Source organism: Varroa jacobsoni, unplaced genomic scaffold, assembly GCF_002532875.2.
Source record: "Varroa jacobsoni isolate VJ856 unplaced genomic scaffold, vjacob_1.0 scaffold_167, whole genome shotgun sequence".
Taxonomy (NCBI): domain Eukaryota; kingdom Metazoa; phylum Arthropoda; class Arachnida; order Mesostigmata; family Varroidae; genus Varroa; species Varroa jacobsoni.
In genome coordinates this window covers 88,650-105,796 of record NW_019213069.1, presented here as the reverse complement: position 1 = coordinate 105,796, position 17,147 = coordinate 88,650, and the positions used below count along the sequence as shown (strand labels likewise).

Genomic DNA, 17,147 nt, shown 5'->3' with positions numbered 1-17,147 from the left:
CGCTCGTAATGGTCACGTTCATTAAATTTAACCAACATCTTTTTCATACAAATGGGATCTGAGGCACTCTCTAATTATTAAAGTATTTCTTCTTTTGCATAATAACAGTGTATCAAGTCGTATTGGTATGTGTAAACTCCTTAAAATGTTGCCAAATATGTTACATACAAAAAGCTATGGGTGGATAGCAGATCAACCGTCCAAGAAAGTAAAGCTTCAAAACGACTACATTAATCCAAATGAGACAGCGCTGAAAATCTCAAAAACACTAATTATTGAAGCTTACGTGGACAATTAAATCGGCTATTGATATTCTGAAATTTAAATCTGTTACACAAAATTTAGACGGATCAACAATATTTTTTAATCCCCTTTGGTGAATTTTCAAACCCTTACTGAAAATATTCAGGTTTGCCTTATGCACATTTCAGAAGCTGCATGAAAACTGGCAGTACTATAGCCTGTCGATTTTGGGCAAAGAGTAGGTTTTTAATCTTGGTAATGGTAATGTTTCGTTTTGTCTGAAGATATTGTGCAACAGCTGATCTTCACTCAAATTGCAAACACGACGTACTATTCCCACGATGAATTTTTGTTATTCCATAAGAAACTGACTGTCTATTAGTGTCATAAATAACAGATGAACGGGCGTCCGCTGTGACAAACAGCCCAACAGTCTGTCCGATTTGTAACATTACTTTTATTATCGAAATTATTTCACTTCATAGTTAACGTATCACATATACGTAGCTAGTAAATATTAGAACTCAATCAGCAGTTGACATTACATCATTGTATTACAAAATATTAGAAAAACTTACAGGCCCACAAAAGTTAGTGTAAATATATTAAATATGAGCTAGTTAAATGAGAAATTACGTATGCGTTCCTGGAGTTGCCTTTAAGTGTTGTTTTTTCAACTTAATCTTGGTTGTGCCCGTTTAGCATTCCCTGACGTTTGCAGTACTCACGAGATGTTTAATTAGCTACATTTGACACACCTAGATACTACATGGTTCAGAAACTGCTTTAACGAAAGTTTATGCGCCGCCATTTCCAAAGGTTTTTATCTACTTATAAATTACTAACTACTACCAAATAACTTGCCTAACAGATTAAAATTAAATAAAAATAAAATTAAATAAAAATAAATAATAACCTTAAAATAAAATTAAAAGAACGAAAATGGCCAGTTAAATAATTTGATTGTTTGCATTTGTGGAAAAAATCTCATTATTATCCGCGTTTCCCAGTGAATTTAATGTGAATAATGAATTTAATACCACCCTTCTAGTAAATAGTAGAGTTAATACTAATACTTATACTAATACTTAATTATGGTAATGTATAATAAAGACAAGCTTTGGTCACATATGATTTGTTGCATAATTTATTTACAGTTCGCGTACGAACGATGAGGCTCATTGGACAATAAACGGCGGCCAGCTTCTCCGCATGGGTCGATCACAGGCGCACCTTGTGATATGGAGACCGCCTTGTCAATTGATATAAATAGGCAAAGTTACAAGGATATTATACAAACTAAACGCTAACTAATTATCATACATCAGACATTCTATTAATATTGTTTTCGTGCGCAAAACTATTTAGGCTAAACAGTCGTACGTCGAAACACCGGTTCCATTCATAGAAGCCCATGGGAAATGCCTAATTCAAAACAAATCTGCTTCTTAGCTCGGCAATTGGTCGGCAAAAATTGGTCCTTTGACTGGCAGCGGCATATCTATGTATTTTTACAAGGTGGATTGGCTTTCCTACACTCACATCCGATGCTGTTAGCAGCTAATCAGTTTATTGTACAACCCTAAAACATAAAAACAACAGTGTTTTCGTACTGTACTAGAAGAGCATCCACTGACCTCCACAGGGACAGCACCGCAGCCATCTCTGTTCCCACGCTCGCATAACACTTAAATTCTGGCTCGATCTAAGCATCGACAAGCTGAAGCAACGCGTACACTTTCTCACTTGGACAACATGCTTTCCCAGTGAAATGTGCCGAACAATGTCTGTATGTGAGGTGCTCCGCACGGACCCCTCAACGGTTCCAGCTGTTTTATGGTGATGAGTGGCGACAAAATCCGCCATCATACCAAACTCCAATGCTAACGGAAGTGGTTGAACAAACAGCGCTGGTCCACAGACGCCTTCGTGTGAATGGCTGGCTAGGTCTAGGGATGGTATAAGAATTTGGGATGGAAGTACACTGCACTCCTCTAGCAACGTCGCGTCCGGTTCCGAGCCATGATTTATCAGCGTTTTCGTGAGTAGCTTGAAGAGAACGCCGAGCACATCTAGATTTTCCGTCATACGCGTATACACCGGCAAGCAACTCTCTGACAACAGACCCCACATACGGAAAATTACCAACAGTTCTCGGATGGTGTTAATGCTCTTTGCATCTTGGATGAGACCACCACCAGGAAAACGTTGTCGGTGGCATATCTGCAAAAATAGAAACGGCAAATCCAACGATACAAAGTTCAGTGATTTGTAAGCGTTAGGAACCACGTACATTTTAGGATCTTCTTGTACATAAAGATAATGAACTATGTTGACGAGACCAACTACTTTATCTTGAATATATTTAAAGAAAAAGAGGTAGGAGGAAAAATAACCAGAAAAAGAGGTTATTTTTCTAAAGTAATGCTTAACGACAGCATCGAAAGTAAAATTTAATACACTTAACTTACCTGTAATGGCAGTGAAGCCATGAGATGTAGGGCTAAGTCAGAAACCCACTGAACATGATGTTGAACTGAAGGAAGAATAGCTGGTTCAACAAAAAATTCCCTCGTGTCGAGATTCACAAGAACTTTGTCCATTGTGTTGCTTACTTGCGCGCGATCATTGATTAACGCCGATAGCGTATCTGCTGGACCTCCATCTGGTTTCGTCTCCCTAGGTCGAAGTAATGCCTTAATTCCGCAGCTCACGGCCGACAACATCATCTGAGCATGGCAATCACCTGCCTTTATAAAACCCATGTTTAGAAGACGATACAGGCTGCCTTTGATGGCTAGAAAGCGACTTTCATAGAACTGTTGTATGCCAGGAGGTTGTTTATCAAAAACCTCGCAAAGTTTTTCAGACACCTTCTCGATGAGGCCTGGTCGTAGGCTTACAAGAACATCCCACCAGTCAACTCCTGTACATGACAAAATGCAGTAATAATTACTATAACATAGATGCCACTAGTATAATACGTGAACACTTAAGGTGCTGAGCAAAGACAACGGTAATTTATTGTTTAATAAGACTATAACGGAAAGCGATTCACTCAGCAAGAACTAACCTGTAATAAGACAGTATTCGAGAACAGTCGCTGCAAACGGCACGCTTATAGGTGCTCCTGGCTCGGTAACTGGTGGTAATCTGAATAGCGCTAGCTGTGATAGGCTGTCGATAGCAATAAGTACACATCCTGTGTGACTGATACACATATATGATATTTGTCCATGCTGTTGACTCTTGATTGCATGAGGACTAACCATAGTGCTTACACTACTTAAACACGTTAGCTTTTCACGGGCAAAGCATTTGACACTGTGATCCTTAAATGCAACGACTATACACGACTGTGGTCGACTTAGCTCGTAGAGGCTGAGCCGCGGGGTTGCAAGTGCCGCCACCGGTGAAGCGTGCGAACTTACAGCGTGTAACCTCCAGCTGACACTTGTTCTGTTCTCGCATTTGCCGACAAGCGGATGCAAACTAACTGTTTCCTCCGTAAGTTCCCATAGCTCTAGTATGCCTTGCTGACCGTTCGTAACTGATACAACGACGGCATCCGAGGCTTCCTTTAGAACACATCGAAGGTGGGTGACTCTTCGATAGCCTTCTTCATTTTGCGAATTCGGACAGAAACCGGAAAACGGCTCAATATTTATTTGACATTTGTCCTGATCCATGACGAGCACAATAGCGAAGCATCGAACTGGAGAACGTGACAGACCATCGCTGCAGATAGCAATAATCGACCCGTTTTTACCGTAATTAAGGTCGACAAGCTGTAGTCGATTGCGAAAGTATGTTAACGGCTGTGACGAAGAAACTATCGAATTATCACCGCACAATAGGACAACACACACAAGACCCGATGCACTAATTGCCAGACATCCCTCAGATCGTTTGCCACCCATTCGCTTCATTGATGGTTCGAACTTCAGATGAGAGTATTTCTCCAGATACATGCAACTATCCTTTTTCTCTATATTCACAGCGACTTTCTTGCCGCTATGAAACCAGACGCCGGCAAGCAGATGTTCCCCGGGAAACTTTGTTGTTGACACTAGAGTCCACTGGTTGAGTAGAAAGTTGTTCATCTGAAAGATGAGGATAGAACCAACAGCGTCGCCAACCATAAGTCTCGTGCCACTTGAGTCCCATTCAAGACAAGTAATCTCCTCGTTATGGTTAAGGACTTGCCACGGATGCCAAGGCGTATTCAGATCTACAACGTACACCCCGAACGACAGAACTCTACCAGGACCATCCAGAGAATCGGCTGTGAATGCCAGTGCACTTCGAGACGATACGGAACACTTTAAAGCTCTCTCTCGCCATTCCGCATTCGGAAGCGAGGACGGTCTTCGAAACACGGAGTAAACTTGCTCCATGATGTACCTAGTAGATTCGGGCCCGCCCGGTAATCACCTTGAATGCAGGACTAAGATTAGTGTGACCACTATCGTATGAACATTATCTATGGTCTATTTCTACATTACCGGCTTTTCACATGCCGCAAACCCTGCGAACACATTACAACTATATTCAATTGTAAACAACGGCTCATTCATCAACAACCATCGACACGCCATCAAGTCGATGGGTAGCCGTAGAGCGGTTGCGGGCTGTTGAAATCTTGGCATAATATCGTCTGCTTCAAATGTTCGCGCCTTGCTTACGCGTTGCATGCGTAAAAGCAGCTTATACATTGCGTATAAAGATGTTTTATACGCAGTGTATAAGGCCCCTCAGTCCCTATAAGCTTCGAGTTTTTCAGAAGAGACGGCTACAAATAAGTACAATATATATATATTTATATATATATATATGTAATATGATCAGCTTTCAATTGCTTATTGAGGATGCAGATCATCAACAACTATAATAATTTACTTACAACATAGTATGGGATATGCTGATAAAAGGTTTTCTAAGCATTTCGAACATTACAGTAATTTGCAGTGATATTATGCGAGAACGTATATTCTAATCACGGAATAATGATTTTTGTGAGCAGCTATTCGAAATGTTACCAACGCCTTATAAAATGATGATCTACTGACAAAGTGTTATCTACTATTTCCTTCTGCAAAAAAAACCCAATTGTTAACAAAATGCTACTCATTGAGCTGTTAAAAAGAAAAAGGGCTTCTGGGTAGTTCTTATATATGGAATGGCATAGAGATATGGGTTGATCGTGTACTGCTAAATAACTTTTAACCACCATTCTTTGATCGAGGACGCAAGATTTAACGAAAAGTTATCGGCTATAGGCAGCACTATCTATCGCCACCACTATTCCATCGTCTTTTCAAACAAGACGATGTTTGCGAATGCCGCTCAAGTACAATGGACGCAATTATTCTGTGGGTGCACCAGCGCCATGGGTGGTGCATCAGTGCAGTTTATCTCGCACGATCAGGCCTGTGCCTAAATGCAGTAAGAACAAACAACGAATAGGACTTCCGGTTTCTTTTTTTTGAATTAAAGCTCGCTGGCAAAATGATCTGTTATCAGTGGGCTCACTTCATCTGCCTTTTTATCCTCCTTCACTTAAAATATCTTTCAAATAAAATTACCACGTTCCGCGTTGGCAGTCTAAAGCGGTGCCAGAAGTAGCAGATGTAAAACTGGAAACATTAGGTCGGTTTAAACGAAAAAATCACTGGAATATCTGCTACTGCACAAATATGCTCCATCCAATTAGATTCATTAAGAAGATACTGATTCTATTTTTCTAATATGACAAACAGTTGATAACTCAGAGGCGAAAGCATCGTTAATGAGTGTATGGATCGTCTCGAAAGTGGTTCATGGACCTGGGAGTTGGTTGGACGGAATTAATTGCACACGGGAATCGAGATGACAGCCAATATACAGCAGAGGCCATTGATTGATTAAGCTAACGAGACATAAGCGCGACAGATATGACTCGGTTCATTCGAACGCGTTACAATGGAGTAGAAGATAATTCACACATTATCACAAGCAATAGCCGATATAAGTTCCGGAGTGGCGCCAAACACGTTAACAAATTTTTAATCTGAAGGTACATCATGAAACAGAATAATTAGTAACCACAAATAATAATACATACTTGTGTGCGATTAGTTTGTGCCCTAGCTATTTGAGAGTCTTGTATGCTATCGCTAGATATGGATTTGCAGTTAGTAATGCTGAAGTTCTCGAAAAAATATGCTGTGAAATGTAAAACGTTGATATTTTAACTATTATTATTGTAATTATTATTATTATCATTATAATAATAAATTATAATTATTATTGCATAACTATTGTATTTTGATCATGTTGTCGTATAGCTACAGCAAAAAATTTGCGCTTGTTTTCATAATAATCCAAATTTCTCTCTAAGCTTTTGTGAAAAAACTTGAACAAGTCTCGCAAAGAGAAGTCTATATTAGCGGTAATCGACAGTCCTCGTGATGGCGTAGTGGGTGGCGTGTTTGCCTGCTAATCTTTCCGAACACGTAATAGTCTGGGTTTTAACCTGAGCTGTGGACACACGGTGCATTTTATGTTGGGTATCGATCGTCTTACGGAACACCTACCGTGACTCAAAACATTTAGCGGCAAGCGAGAGCATTTCTAATAGGTTCAGTAGTAACAATGAGAACCTCAAACATAGTAGTGGTACGGTTAAAGCGGCCTGCAAGACCAATACGGGGAAAGATTTCTAGAAACAACAGTACTGGGCATTTTAACTGGGCACAGAAAACACTCCGTTCGAGGCGAACGTGTCGCTTATAAATACTGAGCATCATTCTGGACGATTCGAATCTATGGGATATTTTCAAATAACCGTTTTCCTGTTGGGAAGTGAATATCACAGCATTTTGCCAGCCAAACAGTGAGAACATCCTATTCCCTAAGTAACTTGTATTCTTAATCATAACTATTATATTTGAATTCATGAAATGTAACCATCATGTTTATACGGATATGTGACGAAGACAGTATAAGAAACTTCTTGATCTTTTTGAGATTTCGTTCGATAACAACAAATTCGTGGATGAATGTTAAATAAAATTGGCCGGAATGTGTATTGTGCAGATTAGTTAGTTAATTACATCACGGTAAAAACACGGTATCAAAGGGTCGAGTTAACTAGATTGTCCCTACTGCTATAACTCTAATGTAGCCCGATCTCATAATCAACAAAGACTAAGTTTCGTTCCACGGGATTGGTATTATTTATTCCTTATTGGAGAATGGTTTTTCAAGCACCACCTCTATTAGGCCATCAAAGAAGGGTCCAGTCACCGCTTTCCAATGCAAAGAATTGGCTTTCTACTTCCAACATTTTTTCCACCATATTCGCAATCGTTTTTCTACGGTTACCCTTAATGGCAAGAGAATCGGCGACATTTGCTCCTACCTCCGAAAAAAATTCCGAGTTCTCCTGGACAACATTTCTAAAAAACAGAAGTGCCAAATCTATAAACAAGTATTTACAAAGTTTTCATTTGAATTTGAACTGGATAGTTTGCAATTAATCTCTGTTCAAAAATATGCGCCTATCTACAAGGGTCACGTCTATTGTCAAGCGTCAACCAGGTAGAAACCACGCCTTTGGACTTTCAGGCACTTACCTAAATAAGGCCACGTCCTCTTACCATCGCCAAGCGTCAACCAGGCAGAAACCATGCCTTTGGACTTTCAGGCACTTACCTAATAAGAGTTCCAAGAGCGGTATGAGTGAAACCGTCATGACTTTCTGTTTCCTTGTTAACGGCTTTTCCTACGGGTTTCGATTCTGGTCTATCTAATTTAAGTTTCTCGTTGTTTCGAGGGGAGTCATCGTGAGCAATGAAGTGGTCTCGAAAACGCTTCCAGTTGGGCCGATCGGTTATTGCATACGAAGCGGCTTTTCGATGAGGTGATGACGGCGAAGTGCTTTTCAGATCTAGATAAATTTCATCTCATATTTAATTTGATGCACGAAGAATATACGGAAACTCTGCCTTTCCGAACCAAAAGTGAGCTATTCAACTTTAACAGTTAGTCAATTACCTGAGAATTTAGAGTAAACTCGTTTTTACAATGATTACAAAGTTATTGATAGGTTACTAATACAAATATAAAGCGCCGTTAGTATAACGGTAACAAACAGAAATCGTATCTCTGAGTCAGCATGTGCTTTCTTAGCCCAGATGCCTAGATAGTCGTTCTCGCTTGGCAAGTAATCTATTTTGACGTAATAGTGTCATTATAAACATGATCTGTGCAAGCATAAAGCGTTTTTGCATAAACGACATTTTTTAAATATCTTAGCTCATATTTTTTTTACCATAGGATTGCCTTTACTGTATTCCCATACTCTAAGCTAATCTTTACTATCTTGTTACATCTCATACTCTACTCAGAAGACAAGACCTATGCCAGAACACGGTTAAATCGATGAAAAATACAGCAGGAAAGAGTACCCTGCTTAAATATTATTAGCGTGATCGCTGCCGCGATCTTTGAACTACGGAGTGATTTTTTTGATTCATCGTACAACGAGGCGTTAATAAAGCGAAATTGATTTTAGACAAGACAACATTGTCACGTAGTTTTTGTGACCTAGAAGCCTTCGGCTGCTTGTAACACGTACGCCACGGCATCGGACGCAAGTCCCTAACTATGCACTTATCTACGAACGTTTAATAGATTGTTTAATAGATTATTATGAAGTTTAATAGATTACGAAAAAACATGTAGTAGGTCAAGTTTCGAAGACAACAAAGAAAAACAAAAAAAAAAGCATTGCGATTTAGAAAATACTATTTTGACGCACGATAGAAAGCATTATTATATTGTCTACCTGCGAGCGATGGGCGGTTGGAGTCCTTGCCCCGTCGTGAAATTTCCTTAATAAGGTCCAACTTTTGGAGATTCATTTCAAGTCGATAGTCGTACGAATATAGTGCAAAGATACCAGTTAACAAAAGCGCGACCACACAGACCAGTAAAACGAAAACCGACCCGGACAGAAGGGCCATACCTCCAGGCAGAGTGACGTCCCTCACACATACACCTCTTGTCGAAACACTACGAAGGTCAATAAGAGAGACTATACAATTTTTGATCTTTGAGGATATTAGCGGTGCACACCTCTGAGCTGGCAAGGTGTATGATCAAATGTGCCTCAACGCTAAAAATATGAAAGACCCTCATATGGCCCCCTATGGCCTCATACTAAACTTGAATGTACTTAGCAGTTTAGTTGCAGAGAAGGTTCATTTATGTAAACATCTCACTTACTGGTTCGAAAACGGCATTCTTATCTCAGGCTTGATTTGAATAAGGGTTAAGTCGTATAGAGACTGATAAGGGAAGACAGCCGGTAATTAAAACTTCATGCTTATTGGAATACAAATAATATCTTTACAGTATGTTCTGTTAGAGAAGAATTGTTATCATCATCGTACTTTCTAGCTGTAATATCTTCGAAGTTGATCTTGATAGGCCTCATTATGAACTGATGTTCTTGCCAAAAATATTGGTGGGACAGATTTTTGCCTGAACATGGAAAACCAAATTCACCTTCGGATCAGTACCTATAATAAGCCTATTTACAGTATGAGAATGGTGGAATTTCATCAAAATAGCAGTAAAACTGTTTACTGGTTGAAAATATTATACGGATACAAGGCAGTGAGAGGGTTTATTGTAGCACTGGAAAGTATATGAAACGTCCTTAAGATTGGTTTATAACGCCCATTGATTAGAATGTATTCTGATTTTTCAGATGTGTGCTAACGGCACAAAGTCACCAACTGTGAAATTAGACTGAATATGTTGAGAACTTCAAACGAGAAAAACGCCCCTCTGGGCTTTAACGATCGTTATAAAGTTATAACCACGGACTACAACTAGGGCGCGCATCTAATGTTGCCATTGATGCAACAAACAGTGTATCAATATTTGCCTCCATACGCTTTCTAACCGGTAGTATACGTGTAACGCAAATATAATTTCAAGAAGTTACAAATCCATTTTTTGTTTACTCTAGATCAGTCCAGACATTCGCAAGGAATAGAAATGTAGTTGTTCCATGTGTATCTTACCGATATAAGGCAGTGCAGTTACAGAAGCCCTGCACGCAGGCCGTTAATCCTATATCAGCTTGAATGCAATCTGCGTCATTCTGGCAGGGTGATCCATACTGTCCTGAACATTCTATATTTGCGTGAAATAGTTATTTGTTATTAGAAAATTCTCATCGACGACATCAAGGTTTAAAATCTTCGATAGTGAAAAAAGACATTGATGTTGCTATCACCGTTGTCTCATTTCGTTTTCTCTGCTTTTTTATTGCTACACGTAAGCAAACGTTTTTATTATTTTTTATGGAAAAAAAATGCATTCTTATGTAGCCGCCACTGGGTTAACTAATTTTCAGCAGCCTTCTTCGAGCTTTAAGGCGCGTATCTGAACCATGTTTACGGGTTTGAATATGGAGATTGAAACATGGTAGCTGCACTGGATTCCGTCACTTGCAAGTAACATCACCAAGCAGAATTCCGATTTAAACAAATTCATAGCACCTTTACATCAAATACGAGAAATATTTGATGTAAAGAGGAAAACACTGCTTACTGTTGTAAGCAAACACGGCTGTTTAGTCTTGATTTGAGCTCCGTTATAGAAATCAATTTGAAGCTGAAATAATTCGGCGCTCACTATATAACGACATTACGTATGCTTTCCTTCTCGCGTATGATTTCTCTAAACACTCGACTTAAGCAAGAAAGCGTTCCCCATGTATGCCGACACGATATAAAGTGCTACGCTTGAATGTTGGTTCCTTGAGACAACGACTCCATATCTACTATACCTCCAATACTAACGGCTTTATCTGACTATACTTGATCGTACGTAACGACTGACACTTCTGTTTACCTTCCAGCACAGAATACTATCAAGGTAGCCAGGCAAAAAGACTTTTCGAGAAAGTCTTCGAAATATTCGAGATATTTCGCGGTACATATTTGTGCCTGTGGCGCGCTGAATAAATCTCTCCAACCGTTCATCCAATTAACTCTTGTTAACAACATCTAGGAATGGCGCTAATGTGTTCGCTCAAAACTTCGATGCCCAGTCCACGATCTTCCCTCGAGTATTGCCGCAGCCTAATTGCCCCTTTTTCTACAATACCTCCAGATTCGAAGTCGTCTGACCCCTGCGCTATTATAGGATGTACTGCCTCATGTCACTACATGTTTTCCTTCGTTTCCTTTAACAGCGCAGAAGTGGACGGCCTGATACCAAATAGTATAACTCAGTCCTACTTGAGCGAAAACAGTTGTTTTTTCCAATAATTTTATAAATACTTTTATAACGAATTGTACAAATAAACTCGTATACTTTATGCGCACGAAACTAAGCTTTTTCTATATAATTCTATGTATTCAATTATTGTGGAGCTAGTTACCTCCATACCGTATATACTATTATATTAGTAATAGTTCATTTAAAGCTCGATGAATAGTTTACCTAGTCGAATCCAGGAAGGATTCTTGTAAAAGTAGACTAGTAAGCATTCCAATTATAGCTAGAGGCTTGTTTATGAAACGTATGGCTAGAAACGTTTTCCTGTATGTTTGATTAATACGTTAGAAAACCCATAGCATTTGAACTAGCGTGTCAGGTAATAAGCAAGGACAACAGAAGAAATACCCCAGAATCTGTCACGACCCTCACGGGGATTCGGAACATAACCTTCTATGGTCCTCAAAGAGCCAAACATGAAACTTAACTAGAAAAAATACAAATTATGTTCATTCAATACGCTTACGTAAGTGATCCATTGGTACTGCTAACTTACCGAGGGCTTGGTTTTGTTTCTGCATGCATGGATCCGTAGACCGTTCACAAAAAGCTCCCTTCGCTGTACATGAGGCACTTAAGTTCAACATACTGAGCAAGCCTCAACAACGCCAATAGAACTATGGAAAAAGCTTTGTTCTTATCGACGAATTGATGAAGCTGATACACGAAGCGCAGTTAGTAGCAGTTCTCAACACTATTTCCGAAACAGGACGAATAGTTTTTAAACTGTAAAATCCATAATATTTTACATGCGACTCTCGAATTTCGCAATTTTTTTGCGTTTGGAAGACCTTAAGCATATTCTTGAATCCGTCATCTTTGACGGAACTAGTTTTACAGAATATGTATTTACCCGAGAGTCGTAATCCGCGAACGTTGACAGACATTTTAAAGATTGGTCGTATCTACTTCAAGACTTCAGATGTTGCTATGTGACGTCTGTGTATAGTAGGTTTGGAAAACTGGTGGCTTAATATAACATGCGACGCGACACAACTGGACGATTATTGATTTCGTAACATAGTTCCAGCACAATTGTTGCTTAATATTTGTCTATCTTACTATAGGTCTTTGTGGGATTATTAAGCTCAAAACGACCTTTTAAAGTGGCCCGCCTTCTTCTGGGTCCTTCTGGGGGGACATAATTAGCCTTTTTACTTCAAGGTGCCACAACAATTAAATATATAACAGCAAGTGCGCGTAAAGCCCGCGGGTGGCGCTCTGTTCTAAGCTATCCATGCTACAAAATCGTAAGGTCTGCGGGTAGGTTCGACCAAAATGATTCCTCAGAAAGCACAATTAGTCTGATGTGAATCTTGCTGAAAAAGGCTGCGTAGGAGATGGAGCCGATTGGACCGATACTCTTGTCCCTAAATGACATAATTCGCTGTTTACCGTAGAGTGTATACTGAGGTCAGCGATTTCACGCTAGCTGGAAGTTGCTGACCCGACAAGCACCGGGGTCGCCATGAGTGTTCCGCGCTGAAGATGATCAAATATACAAATGTAAATTTCTGCGAAAGTTACAAAAAACAGTATTGAAACTATATTGTGGAAAAAAGCTACTAAGTTTTAGCTATTAGGATTTAGCTTGTCGCTATTGCTACTGTTATAAATGTAATTAACATTTTATACGTCAAACACGACGTGTTTACTAGCAAAACAGGAGAGAAGGTCACAAGCAGCACTCTGGCGTCTGCTAACGCGACGTGCATTAGAAGCGTGCTCACTGCTTCAAATATGCAGTTTTATTACTACTTAAATAGAACTGTGAAAAACTGATGCGGAATAACCGATGATTTCCGCACAAACGTACGTAGTTACCTGTCTTTAATTATCTTTACTGGCGAAGTCGACAAATGACGGGGTCCTTTCATTATCATTTATTAGTCTGTTGAGAGAAATCCACTTCTAAATGCTTCACACAAAAAGTACGGTAAATAACCACTAACGGTATTCATGGCAGCTACGAACACCAGTTCGTTGTGACTTTGAAATAACTTACTGTAACTTAACTCACGTGAGGCGTACTCTAAATATGGTGAATAAAGGATCGTATTGTCCAGTGTTAAGAATCTACGGAGCAGGGCATACTTGATCGTTTTTTTTGAACGACACAAAATCCTTAGACGTAACCCTTGTAAATTGTTATTTTATTACTATACGTTTTTATAGGCATTTTAGTAATAAGAGTTATTATTTGTTTATAGTTTCTGGTAGACTCGTAACAAGAAAAAAAAAAAAACGATCATAATAAGTAGCAATAATTCAACCTAATAGAATTGGGAAAAAAGCCTTATGACCTTTTATTATTACCAGTATTTGCATTATTCCCAGGATGTTGAGGAAGCGTATAAAACACGGTGGAATTCAGTGGAGTCCTGGTCATGGCATACTTTATAATTGTATTGATCAATATACACCCATTCCTGTCGACTGTTAGTGTTGTATGTATGTGACCAGCCGTGTCGGCGCCTATCACAATGGGGCACAACTGTACAAAAGATTATTAGAGACAATTTTGCAACCACGGCTGTTATTGGAACAGGAAATCAGTTTGGAGTCGGAGTCGCCCTTAAACGCACCATTTTTGATCACCAATCAGCTCTGCAGATGACACAGTACGTCAATGGTGTACGGTGTAATACGCTCAATTAGTTCAGCTAACTTGAATCTTAAATAGAATCCAGAAAACGCGATCTCCTAATACAAAGAAGTAGTCGTACAATGGGGACTGCGTATCGTCTCAAACGTAGCAATGTACACTTACAAAACTTTTTTTTTTTTATTCATCTTTTCCGTTCTAAGCTTAAACAACAGAGTGAACCGCTTAGCTTTTCGCAGCGCAACACAAATATTGAAAATAAAAACAATCATATTTATATATTTTTCACTAAAATTTAAAACAATTTTCAACACTACCATTCCGCACTACAATTCGGACAAGGTGGGGCACAAAAAGATATTTTGGTCTTCATTATTTCGTAGCTACCAGAATAATAATAATAATAATAAGACTTCTATATAAGCGCACCCATTCCTTCCGAGGATTTAGGTAATTGTACGAGGATATAATGCACATATAAATGTATGTACCCGTAGTCAAACAAAAGAATATTTAGTACCACCTGCTAATGTTACATTTCGACGTTTGGGCTGCTACAGTATAAAAACTAGCGCTGAAGTGATTTCAACACGATGCGCACTCGTCTGTTTTTTTGTGTGACCAGTCCCCAGATATAGTGAAAGCTGGCCCGTATTAATGAAAAAAAAAAAAGCCATGATTTGTGGTATTATTACGTTAACGTGTTAGGAAAAACAAGTAACCCAAACAATTTATAGACACCATTGTGACAGTCTAGATAGTATCAATGCGTACGCAATAGTCGGCGAAATCTACACGGACAGTCACGGACGTGTCATGCGCACATTGTTATTCCGTCAACGGCGGGGAGGCACAGGAGTTAAAGACGCTGACTATGGACATATATAAGTGTAATAGCTGGCCAAAATAGCCCAGAGTCGAATGAATAACAATGGCTAAGGGTCAAAGGTTATCCAGGGTCCGATGAAGATGAGTCTATTTAGCGATAGGCGAGATGAAGTTGTCTGAATGGTTGCGAGATTCTGTTGGCACAAAAAATGCTCGTGGCCAAAGCATTTGTGCGAAACAGTTGCCTACCAATAGCTTTACTCGCCGTTGTAGGCAATACTCTGGTTAATTATTATAGTAATGCTTATTTCATATTTGTGTTTAACTACCAGCGTTTCGTACTCTATCTCGAAGTGGCTCAAGCCAAAACAATCATTTATCATGTATCATGTACATGTGAGTCATTGTATCGAATAAGGGGTTTAAAATGTATTTAATGGTTAACTAGATTCACGATAAGGGTACGTCGTTAAATGTTGTTAAATCAATAACATTATTATACCTACTCTCGATACTAAATATAGTTAATTCCTGAGAACACATATGGCCTGTGATCGTTCAAATATAGCCGTGTACGCAGATATAATAAGTAGTCGTAAACGAACTATCAGTGTTTTCGATGAGAAACTATGATTATTGCTAAGCATACAAAAGTACGAAATCTGAATGCCAGCCATCCTAGACTCTAAGCTAATACGCTACAAAAGCACTGAAATTCTGAAACCACGCGACCTTCCATATTCCTCCGGGAAAGTCGGAACCTTATCACTGCATGTGCTTCCCTAAAATAATCACAAAATTTTCCGATCGCTGCAACTTACTGTGTACGAGATAGTATTACAATGGACCGCCTTATGTAGACCTCGCGCAGTCGTTCCACACGATCTTGATGATGACGGCAAGAAAGTACAAACTCAACAACGTCGACAAGTTGAACTTGTTGATGGGCGGCGTTACTGTTTTTTCAATGCCCCAAAGAAAATGATATCCGATATAACTAGACATGTAACTGAGAGCAAATGTTTTAAGCCTTTCTAGTTCTGCAACGATCGTAAGTAACCAAACAGATGAATAAAATTCTAACGAATAATGTGACAGATTGAAAATAAATTTAATTGTTTCTTCAAACAAATTTACCGTTTCTAGAATTGGTTAACTTTTTTCAACAAAAATTTAGGAAGATATCAATAAAGGTAACAAAAGCCCAACCACCTGACACAAGAGTGCGGGTCAAAAACTATCTGCCAAAAATATCGAGCACGAAATAAATAGTTGAATACTTCGATAATAATCTCATTTGATTCGGTGTGGAAGAGCTATCGAGTATAGCTATAATTAAAGCAAGTATACTTCGAGATGTTTGCTGCAGACAAGGCAAATAAAGTATCAACCTTAGGAAAAAAAGTCACACTATTATTTGCTTATAATTGAAAGATCTATCTATATAGAAGAAGCTTTGTGTGTAGATCCAAAATACGGTTGAAAAGATAAAGGGGTAGACAATAGTAGATGCGCATTCAGTTATTCAGTAACCTACGTTTTTAATTTTTTACACTGCGAAGTTCGTCGTTGTTGAGATGAAAGCGAGGAAAAATACTGAAAAATCATATTGCATACTTCGTAGTGAGAACGCGGAGTGAGGGCAAACCCAGGTTGGTGCGTTGTAAGGCATCAACTAGATGTGAATACGCCATCAAATTATTTTGCTTCTAAATATAGCATAGCGACCTCTGAGTATTCAATTACACCCTTGCAGACCAGGTCCACTAGTGGCAATCTTCACAAGGTTTATATTTGTGTTTTTACATGCGGAGTTTGCGCAACGTAAAGGCAGCGCCTTCTAGCATAGAACGAGGTTTATTTATGCACTTTTATTATTATGAACTAGCCAGCCTAGTATAATAGATAATATTTAAGTGATCCTGACCAAGTTCATGATCTATGCAATTTATCGAATACGCTACGAAATAACGATACCGCTATCATTATTTTATGTCCATGAATAGTCGATGTCGTCGATTTCATAATCGCGTGCCTTCCTAGCCCCCCCGGGTTTCTTTCGCCGCTCCGCGAATTGCCCTTTCCACGAATAGTCGAAGCCTGCGGCGGAAGAATCACCGTCGCTGTTTTG

At 39.1% G+C, this 17,147-nt stretch overlaps 2 protein-coding genes across 2 annotated transcripts; both read right to left on the bottom strand.

Annotated features, from left to right (window-relative positions):
* Positions 1–1,362: 1,362 nt before the first annotated feature.
* Positions 1,363–4,979, bottom strand: MED16 (mediator complex subunit 16). Its single transcript, XM_022851164.2, has 4 exons — positions 3,317–4,979; positions 2,715–3,169; positions 1,881–2,466; positions 1,363–1,495 (listed from the first exon to the last, which is right to left on the bottom strand). Exons 1-4 carry the CDS (start codon positions 4,638–4,640, stop codon positions 1,422–1,424), a joined length of 2,439 nt encoding a protein of 812 aa, XP_022706899.1. The 5' UTR covers positions 4,641–4,979; the 3' UTR covers positions 1,363–1,421.
* A 2,474-nt stretch (positions 4,980–7,453) lies between these two features.
* LOC111270775 (uncharacterized) lies at positions 7,454–12,210 on the bottom strand. Its single transcript, XM_022851178.2, has 5 exons — positions 12,080–12,210; positions 10,320–10,431; positions 9,074–9,300; positions 7,939–8,173; positions 7,454–7,682 (listed from the first exon to the last, which is right to left on the bottom strand). The coding sequence occupies exons 1-5, from the start codon at positions 12,168–12,170 to the stop codon at positions 7,511–7,513; spliced, it is 837 nt and encodes a 278-aa protein (XP_022706913.1). The 5' UTR covers positions 12,171–12,210; the 3' UTR covers positions 7,454–7,510.
* Positions 12,211–17,147: the final 4,937 nt, after the last annotated feature.